Consider the following 10499-nt stretch of genomic DNA (forward strand, 5'->3'; position numbering starts at 1 on the left):
TAACCAGGGTTTAACAGGGGTATTCTGGGGTGTCAAAAAGAACAGAAGTAATTAGTTTAAGTGAGCTGACAAATGGGGTACGAAATTAGGATTAAACTAATGCTAATGGGGGGACAAGACACAAGAGTATGGGTTTAAAATGAATAAATAAAACGAGCCCATAACTCTTGATTAAACAAAGACCAGGCGTGGGGAGCAAAGGGGCTGGCACCAAAGATGCTTAGGCATGGGCTTAAAGGGTATGGGCATTCTGCCAATTGGCAGGGCAGGCAGCTCAGCTGTACTGGTTCATTTGGCCTATAAATAGGCCATTTGATAACTTAAACGGGGGTGGACTTTTGGTCTTCAGAAAAAAAGAGAAAACAAAAGGGGAAATTTTCAGAACACTTTAACCAATCACTGCCCAAAACTGCAGGAGAAGCTAAATTGGTTGGGCTATTCTAGCCAAGCCAGTTATTCTAATAAGGATCATTACTGTTCCATTAAGAGAAAGGCTGTGTATTTCTGCTGCGATTGTTACTATACTGAGTTTTCTGTGTGCTGTGGTTCGAGTCTTAGTCTTCCTGATTGCTGAAACTGTATCGGGTATTAGCTGAGCTTTGTGGTTATTGGGTTTTTCTGTTGCTGTCACATTTGGTATCTTGGATTTCCTACTGGTTCATTACTCTTTTCTGGGATTGTTTGTTTGGGCCTCGACCATCTGTGGTTTCTGTTGTTCTGGAAACTGTTGCTATTTGTCTGTTGGACTGTGGAGAGCATTTGTGGCTGTTGGTTTGTTGTTGAGTTGTTACTGTTTGGTTGTTGTTGCTGTGTTTGTTGCATACCACTCAGCTGATCATTTTCTCCCTCCTGTTGTCCTCTATACCAGGTACACAAATATATTACCAATGTAACTTGAAAAGTTTGAGCATGAATGGAGAAGATCTGCAGATGTCTATATATACATAGAATATTATGTTAGACCTCATATAATGTATAATAGTTTACCTTCTTGTTTTGGATACTAAAGTTAGCTTACAGTCCTAGTAAACTGTCAATGAATGGTAGTTGAATGTTAGATTGTGTATATAGGATGGTGATAAGAGTATGCCCAAGGCAGTGGGTTGTATCTCAGATTTAATGCAATAGTGTAGTATAAACAAGTAATGTATGCGAAGCATGAAAATCGTACACTATAAATTAATTTCTTTCCTTTCCAATACATGTTCCGTATATAACTGCTAAAACCTTTTTTAGATAAAGAACACGGTTTACAATCTCAACCCCACGAGAAGTCGAGCCCGGGTCAAAACAGACCCGGCAGGCTCGCATCGAACAAGCAGTGGCCCGGGTCTGGCCAATCATGCTTGGGCTGGATTTGGGCTCGTGGTTACTGGATCGGTTGACTGTGTATGCAGCCCCGTTTCGGATTTTTTTTAAGCCTTTCTGAATGTTGTTACAACATCTTCAAACATGTAATTAATTAGGACTTTCTACTGTTTTCAATTGATAGAGACAAACACGACAAGAAACGTAGTTGCTATAAGATATCCCTTTAAAATAAGAACGAGATGAGCCTCGATGAAAATAAACAAAACGCGCAGACGCGGGGCCCTTGTTTAAATGTGCATTATCAAAGCATCTAGGTTCCAGGACGGGTTGTTTAGCAAATCTCACAACTCCCCTAAAAATAACAATACGTTAGGATCTTTAGGACGCGCCTTAATAAATCTTACCTTCTTAAACTCGGGTGCGCATTTATGTGACCCAAATCCAATTCTCAACGGAGTCGAAATGTGTGTCTAATCACGGGTACATTGATTGTGGCGTGGTTCGAGGTGCGTGTCCATGACGTTGCAAATTCATTTTTTAAAAAAAAAATAATAATAATAAAATAATAAGAATGAGATGAGCCTCGCCAAATAAAGTACAAATTGCGGGGCCCTCAGTAAATATTGGCTTTAAAAAATTATTTGGACTTCGGGATGGACCGTTTAGTAAAATTCCACGGTCTTACCCAAAATGAATACGCTAGTCGCTTTAGGCGCGCCTTTAATAATCTAATTTCCTTAAACTCGGGTGCACATTGATGTGACCCAAATCCAAATCTCAACGGAGTCAAAGTGTGTCGACGACCACGGGTACATTGATTGTAACGCGGTTCGAGATACATTTTCACAACGTTGCAATTCTTGATAAAAACAGCAAATGATAAAAGCGGTTAAAAGTTAAATTTTGCACATAGGTTCATAATTGTATTAAAAATCAGATAAATAAGCCGAATATAACAGTTGAGCGACCGTGCTAGAACCACGGAACTCGGGAATGCCTAACACCTTCTCCCGGGTTAACAGAATTCCTTATCCGGATTTCTGGTACGCAGACTGTAATATAGAGTCATTATTTTCCTCGATTCGGGATTAAAATTGGTGACTTGGGACACCCTAAACCTCCCAAGTGGAGACTCTGAAATAAACAAATAAATCCCCTTTCGATTGTCCTTTAATTGGAAAAAACTCCCTTGCGCCCTGCGGGTGCGGAAAAAGGAGGTGTGACATCTTCTACTATGTTTCTCATTAGCTTCTTCTACTATGTTTCTTTTACTGTGTCTCGCATGTTCTTCTTTTACTATGCTTATCATGAGTTTCTACTACTGAAAGAGCATGCTAAGGGTCTCAATTCCTTTCTGAAACCTCTGAACCTGTTTTGATTAGTATTTTTCCTTGATTGCTTGTCCTCTCGCCTCTACACTTGATTGACGGTAAAAACCCTAGAATTTGGGGGTTCATCTGAGTTTTGAGACCATTGGCTATGTTATTTGCTTGTGCTTCATCTCTGAACTTGCTTGATTTCAAAAACTATAATCTTTTGGTCCTATTTGAGTTCCTGGAGTTGTTTCATCTACTACTTCATTAAGTTTCAAAATCATTGTTTCAATTTTGTTTCTTCATATGATTCTGACTTTTGCTAACCTCTATAAGACCCTTTACTTGACCCTTTTCGCATGCCTGATACTTGTGTGCTCTTTATATGTGCTAAACTTCCCTATAAAAGGGCTTTCAATTTTTGATTAATTTCAGACTTCCTTTTGTATAAGTTTGATTGATTTCTTTCCTTGTTTGTTGACTGCCCTGTTACTCGACTTAAGTTAAAAACTTTTCTCAGCTTTTCTGACTTGGTTCATTCATGGACCAGTGATTACAAAATCTCTGTTCCTTGATTTATGCAATCGTGTATTTCAAAGCTCTGCCCCTAAAATAAACTTTTATGTATTTACCCCTAATTGCCTACTTTGCACAATATGTTTATTTGATTTCTTCCCTTAAATAGTTTTACCTTTTGAGTCTGAATTCCTTAATTAAAGGAAGTCTTGTGTTGATTGATTCTTAATTGACATCCAGTTCCTTAATTATTTTCTTACTTTATTTCTGTCTGTTTTTCACATTATAAATACACGACTCTTTCATTAGCACACCATCACTCATAGTCTTTTTGAACTTACACTTACACGCAATAGTATTCGCTCTTATTGTCTGCACTGTGGCCTATTTACAAGACCTACTGCTTTTCTCTTTTTGTTTCTTTGAAACTGGTATGTCCTGATTTAAGCTTTAGCACCACAACAAAGTGTTTATTTACTACATTTGTATTTATGTCTACTCACTGTTTTTGTCTAGTTCAACACTTACTATAGCATGCTGATTTCTTTCTGCCTATTCTATTCTGAATCCCAAACCCCTGCCCCCTATGTGTTTGAGCTATGGTTTAAGGCATGACAATATGCAAATTATTGTCCATGAATTAAATTTGATCCCTAGGGATCCTAGCCTCTAAATAGTGTGTTCTAACAAGCTTATGGGTATGCTGGCATTCTCCATTGTTAGGCATGCCCACAGCCTGCCCTTGCTATTTCCCTATTCCATTTGAACCCCTTATGTGTACTTATTTGTAGCTATTTCCCCCTCCTTTCCCCCTTTTAGAATTATGTTTCTGCACTTGCACACTCTCTTAGTCTTTAAGTTCTACCCCTCTCTTGTGAGCCTTGCCTTGGGACCCTTTGAGCTCCCTCTGAACTTGGACACTTGAGGGCTGGCCCTTCTACACTGCATTTGACCTAATCTGATAATACATTTGGGGTGTGAGCATTGCCCCGAGTCCTTTTGAGGCTCTTAGGGAACTTTGACACACTTGAATGGGAGAAAGTCTTTGGATATTGATCTTATAGAGTTGGTTTACCTCATATTTAAGACATGAAGTCTGAATCAGGCTCTCCTTTGGTTGTACTTTTATTTACATTTTTCTGATGTATTTTACTTTATTCGGGGCTGTAATAATTTGTAATAAACTCTTGGGGATGGCTAGTGAAAAGGGTGAATAACTATGTATGCAAAGGGGAGATACCATGTCTATAGGTCATTCTAAATTCTGCAACTCTCATATAGAAATCATGCCTATAAGTCATTCTGAAATCTGCATGCATATAGAAATCATGCTTATAGGAATCATGTCCATAAGTATAGAAATCTGAATTCTGCATATGCATATAGAAAATATGCCTATAGGTCCTTCTGAATCTTGTATATCCATTTTCATCTAGAAATCATGTTCATAGGTTCTAAACAATCAACTGCATATAGATATCATCTTCATGTCTTAAAACAAATTCTGCCAGGTAGATACCACGTTTAGAGGTTAAAACTTGTCTTATGCATTTAGATATCATGTCTATAAGGTTTCTTCACTTTTACCATGTCTATAAGGCTTCTGATCAACTACGCTTAGAAAGCATGTCTATAGGAATTATTAAGCGAATCTAAATTGCTTCATTCATGTCTAGAGCTAAGCCAGTTATAACAAGGATCATCATTTGCAGAACTCATGACCTTTGTAAAAACTTGCTTTCTTTAATAATCTGACAACCTTTTTCACCAGTACGTATTCAGTTTATTATTATTGCTTTTTGAATTTAGTAGATATCATGCCTATAGGATCCTTGTCCAACACTTAGGCAAGCCTTAGGGCAAAGTTATAAATAGAATCTGTGCTATTAACTACAACCAGCAGGCAGACCTGATTCGGGCTTCTTATCTGAATTATATAATAAATCAATATGCCTCAACCTTTAAGTTCTTAATTAGACCATAAACAATATGTGAAAGTCATGCTAATTATGTGTTTTCTTTGTTCAAGGAGGTATATCTGAGCCTTTTACTTGTTATGTGCTTTCCCTCAACTTGCTATACATTTTTTTGTATGTCGCCTTAGAATTTTTCCTTTGAAACTACAAATAAGCCTAATATCCATCCCTTTTAGGATTAGTAGTCTTAAATGCATCCGGGACTAATTGGATTGGGACGAGTAATAGCATGCAATAAGTAAACGAGACCATTCCGTACTTTAATACCTTAACGGGTGGGAAAGGGTAGATATGGATATGATGACCACGCGATAACTTCTCGTGTAGCCCCTCACTGAGGAGTGATTACCGGATGTTGTGTGGGGTGATCCATATTATTAATAAACCTAGGACCCCCCCCCCCCCTTTTCCCTTTGTTTCTTTGTTTCTTCTAAAGATTTCAAACTATTTCTTTTAAGAAAATCAGCTTCCTTTTAATTCTTTCCAATTTTGTTTGTAACCATTATGTAAAAATCCCCTCTTATTTGAAGTTTTATTTGCCTACATGTTATTTGCACCTAAATTCACATCAATAGTCTGGCCTGGAACTACACTTGTGGATCCTGAGGGGTGCCTAACACTTTCCCCTTGGGATAATTTCAAGCCCTTACCCAATCTCTGGTTACACAAATCAAACCTTCTTGGTGTCCAAATGAACCTTAATCATTAGGTGGTGACTTTTCAATTCAAATCCAAAAATTCCCAAAAAGGGAATGTGTTTTCCTCTCAAATGTCATAAACCCGATTTCACGAGAAAAAGGGAGCGCGACAGCATGGTAACTCTGCTGGGGATCTTCTAGGCTTTTACCATTTCAGACTATTATTGTGGCTTGACATTTTCTTTATATGCCTTTATTTGTTTAATACCTTTAAGCATTCAATCCCCCTTTTCAACTAACTGACTTGTCTTTTTATTTCTTTTACTACTTTCCTTTAATACTGCTTTAATTTTTGAAGAACTGTTGTATTTACTGCTTTCTCAACGTGCAAATACGTGACAACCTACTTTTGTTATTTCATAAACATGTTTTCAACATCATATTCCACTCGTGCCAAACAAAATACCATAGCAACGCCTATAATGAGTGGTTGCGCTCTTCCGATATTATCACCCCTAAATCCGGCAAACGCATATTTGCGGTAAAATTAGTCGATCAATGGTGTAGTCGATGGTTCCGCGCCTTTACCCCTTGAGTTGTCCGCTCAAGGGTACCAGTTTAATTGTGCATCAACGGTGTACTCTATTTAATTGTGCATGCATCATGGTCAAACCCAACCAAGTCAGTTATGTTGTCCGCATAATGACTCTTTAAGATAGCTGTGTCCAAAGTCCACTGGGTTTCCCTAAAACCCAAACAGACACTACCACGTTTTGTGCATTTATTTGGAGAACTAAATGTTTTTATGCCAATTATTGATATTGCATAGTCGAGTCTGGTGGGGGTAAGGGCCTAACCCTTTTGTCTTGCAGAAATGAGGCACGAAGTCCCCAGATTCGGCATGATCACCAACATCCACCCAAAATTGCTAAGCTGGTGGGAGGATCTTCATTCCAGTGATCAGACTCTTGTCCGGAAATACCTAGGAAATCTACCTTCTCTCCTGGAAATCCAACCTAACAACAAGATCATAGAAGTTGCTACTCTATTCTGGGATTGTGATAGGTCTGTGTTCCGCTTTGGGGACATTCAGATGACACCCCTGCTGGAGGAAATAGGAGGATTAGCTGGTATACCATGGGAAACTCTGGGTTTGTTAATGCCAGAAAACCGCAAGGGTAGAGGTTTCCTCAAAATGATGGGTCTAAAGAAGAATCCAGACTTGACATGCTTGAAAGAATAGTATATTCCCTTTGATTATTTGTACGAGAGGTATGGTCACAGTAAATCTTACTGTACTTATCCTGATGAGTTCGCCCTCACATCATTGGGGCATATTCACCGAAGGGTCTTTGTCTTCACGTTTTGCTTCCTGGGGATGATAGTGTTTCCAATGAAGAAAGCAAGGATCCACACTAGGATAGCTGTTAGGGCCTGACTCTTTGTCATCGGGAGTGGCACGGTTGTGGCAAGGATTTGGGCATGATGGCCTTGTCATTTGGCCTATGTGCGGGCAAAACGATCATGCGGATGACGGACAAGACATTGCATTGAGGGCTGTTGTAGGCAAGTATTGGCGAAGGACTTCGGACAGGCAAGGCGCGCTTGGCAAAGGCTTGACAAAGTTGCGTGGGCAATGTTAGGGCGGCATGGCACGGCATGCGCGCCAAAGTTAGTAGCACGATACTTTGGGTTGTGGCAGCTAAGTGCGGGCTAAGCTAAGACAAGACAAAAATGCGGGATGATGGAAAAGGATTTCAATAGCTAAGGCAAAGCTATGTGAAGGAAAATACAAGAAATGGAATGAGGGAAATGAAGGTTGACATGGTCAAGGCAGAGACTCGGCCAAGACAGTGTGCATGCGGCAGCGGCGTCGGGCATGTGCGGCAAAATCATAGGCAGTGGATTGCGGGCAAGGCATTGGCACAGAGCAATGTCAAGATGAGCCAAGGCTGGGCGCAATGCCAGCCTTGGGCGTGAATCAGCTGGCCAAGTGAAGATGGCACATGCAATGCACATGGAAAGTAGTTGGCGGTTACCTTGTCATAACCCCTTTTTCCCATGATCTAATTATGCTTGTATCATGACCCCATTTCGTGTATAGTGTGTCCTAAGTAGTTGGGGATGTCAACTACATGTTAGAAACAGATTTGTCTTAGACCGACAAGTGGCAAAAGCTGTAGACGACAAGTGTCATGTGTTGTCAAGTCTAAGGGCTGCCTATATTTTGTAAATAGGGCCTTTATGACTTAGGCAGAGGTGTGTGGGGAATTTCGTGTGAAATTCTAAGTGCAAAACAAGAGTGAAACGTGAGGGTTTCAGTTGTTTCAAAAAGGGGCTAAGGTTTGGCTTGGGTAGATCTTAGTGTTGGCCAAGAACGACTTGTGTTCTTCATCAAAAGTGGGCTGTGAGCGGACTGTGTTCATAGCAAAGTGAGGGTCCTTTGTATATTTTCCACATTAATGCAAAGGTTGGGATTTTTCCCGTATATGCGTGTGTTCTTATTGAATTGCTGCCAAAATTTCGTTTAAGCCAAACTTGCTGAAAATTGGCTAAGTGTTTGGGAAAGGCTGAGTCAAGTGTACGACTTGACTGTCGCGCGGGTGTGAGTTTTGACTGACCAAAAATGCCCTTGTGAAAATTGGTATCAGAGCCAGGCAAGTTCGTGGCAGTGGCAAGACGATCGGTGGAAGATTTTGTTGGGCTATTTGAGAACATGGCTGGTGGCACAAATGCAGAACTACGTCAAAGAATAGAGCAGTTGGAAGCACTCGTTGGGCAGGCTCTCAAAGTAAATGGCGATTCTTCTGTTCTTGCGAGAATGGGATGAATTGAGGCAGATTATGCAGCGAGACATGAGACAACACTGGAAAAAATGGCCTTGGTACGCCAAGAGAAAGAAGAACTGCGTGAGCAAGTGGTTCAACTTCGAAGGGAATTGCAAACTGTTATCCCTAGAAGTGATAAACTCACAAAATTGAGGATTCCGGAGCCAAAGGTATATTGGGGTGCAAGAAGTGCCAAAGAACTGGAAAATTTCTTGTGGGATATAGAGCATTCCAGGCTGCACGTGGGACGGATGACGATAAGGTGATGATCACACCAATGTATTTGACTGGTGATGCAAAGGTGTGATGGCGTACACGAATGGCAGAAATAGAAAGTGCTGGACTGCCCAAGATTGGAACTTGGGAGATGCTAAAAAAGGAATTAAAATCCCAATTTCTTCCAACTAATTCATTGTGGTTGGCACGAGATGGATTGCGTCGCTTGAAACAAAGTGGGACGGTGGGGGAGTATGTCAAGGAATTTTCGTCCTTGATGCTCAATGTTAGTAATATGGTAGAAGAAGACAAGCTGCATTACTTCATGAGTGGATTGAAGGGTTGGGCGCAATTGGAGTTGAGAAGGCAGAATGTTCAATGCCTCTCTACTGCCATTGCTGCGGCAGATACGTTGGCTGACCTGAACATAGGTGATGACCCTGCTGGAACTTCGCATTCAAAGGCTGACGGGAAAGCTAGGGAATGGAAGAAAAGAGGGAAGGGCCAAGTTGCCGAAGATGAGGGCTTTGCCAAGAATGTGAGACAAGAGAATCACAATGGCAAAGAAAGGAGCGGCAAGTTGAAAGGCTGCTTCACTTGTGGTGGACCGCACTTGAAGAAGGACTGTCCGGTGCAGGCTAGGGTGAATGCTATGCTGGCTGCAGAGAAACAGGAACAAGTGGCGGAGGCAAATGTCATTGTGGCAGATGGGAATAGAGAACCCGGGGCGGTGTATGTCAACAACCCCTTGGGGCTGCTTCATTGAGTTGGCTCGATGAGGATGTCGATTTCAAAGGGTGCGGGTGGTTTGTTAGGGCCTAAATATTTGTCATCGGGAGTGGAACAGCTGTGGCAAGGATTTGGGCGTGATGGCCTTGTCATTTGGCCTATGTGCGGGCAAAACGATCATGCGGATAACGGACAAGACATTGCATTGAGGGCTGTTATAGGCGAGTATTGTCCAAGGCCTTGGGAGAGGCAAGGCGCGCTTGGCAAAGTCTTGACAAAGCTGTGTGGGCAATGTTAGGGCGGCATGGCACGACATGCACGCCAAAGTTAGTGGCATGGCACTTTGGGTTGTGGCAACTAAGTGCGGGCTAAGCTAAGACAAGACGGAAATGCGGGATGATGGAAAAGGCTTTCAATAGCTAAGGCAAAGCTATGTGAAGGAAAATACAAGTAATGGCACGAGGAAAATGAAGGTTGACATGGGCAAGGCAGAGACTCGGCCAAGACAGTGTGCGGGCGGCAGCGGCGTCGGGCATGTGTGGCAAAATCATAGGCAGCAGATTGCGGGCAAGGCATTGACGCGGAGCAATGTCAAGATGAGCCAAGGCTGGGCACAATGCCAGCCTTGGGCGTGAATCAGCTGGCCAAGTGAAGATGGCACATGCAATGCACATGGAAAGTAGTTGGCGGTTACCTTGTCATAACCCCTTTTTCCCATGATCTGATTATGCTTGTATCATGACCCCATTTCGTGTATAGTGTGCCCTAAGTAGTTGGGGATGTCAACTACATGTTAGGAACAGATTTTTCTTAGCCCGACAAGTGGCAAAAGTTGTAGACGACAAGTGTCATGTGCTGTCAAGTCTAAGGGCTACCTATATTTTATAAATAGGGCCTTTTTGACTTAGGTAGAGGTGTGTGGGGAATTTCGTGTGAAATTCTAAGTGGGAAACAAGAGTGAAACGTGAGGGT

At 41.5% G+C, this 10499-nt stretch overlaps 1 protein-coding gene across 1 annotated transcript; it reads left to right on the forward strand.

The window, feature by feature from the left end:
• The first annotated feature begins 8901 nt into the window (after positions 1 to 8901).
• LOC138889863 (uncharacterized) lies at positions 8902 to 9564 on the forward strand. The gene has a single exon (XM_070173202.1). It carries the CDS (start codon positions 8902 to 8904, stop codon positions 9562 to 9564), a length of 663 nt encoding a protein of 220 aa, XP_070029303.1.
• Positions 9565 to 10499: the final 935 nt, after the last annotated feature.

Source organism: Nicotiana sylvestris, chromosome 4, assembly GCF_000393655.2.
Source record: "Nicotiana sylvestris chromosome 4, ASM39365v2, whole genome shotgun sequence".
Taxonomy (NCBI): domain Eukaryota; kingdom Viridiplantae; phylum Streptophyta; class Magnoliopsida; order Solanales; family Solanaceae; genus Nicotiana; species Nicotiana sylvestris.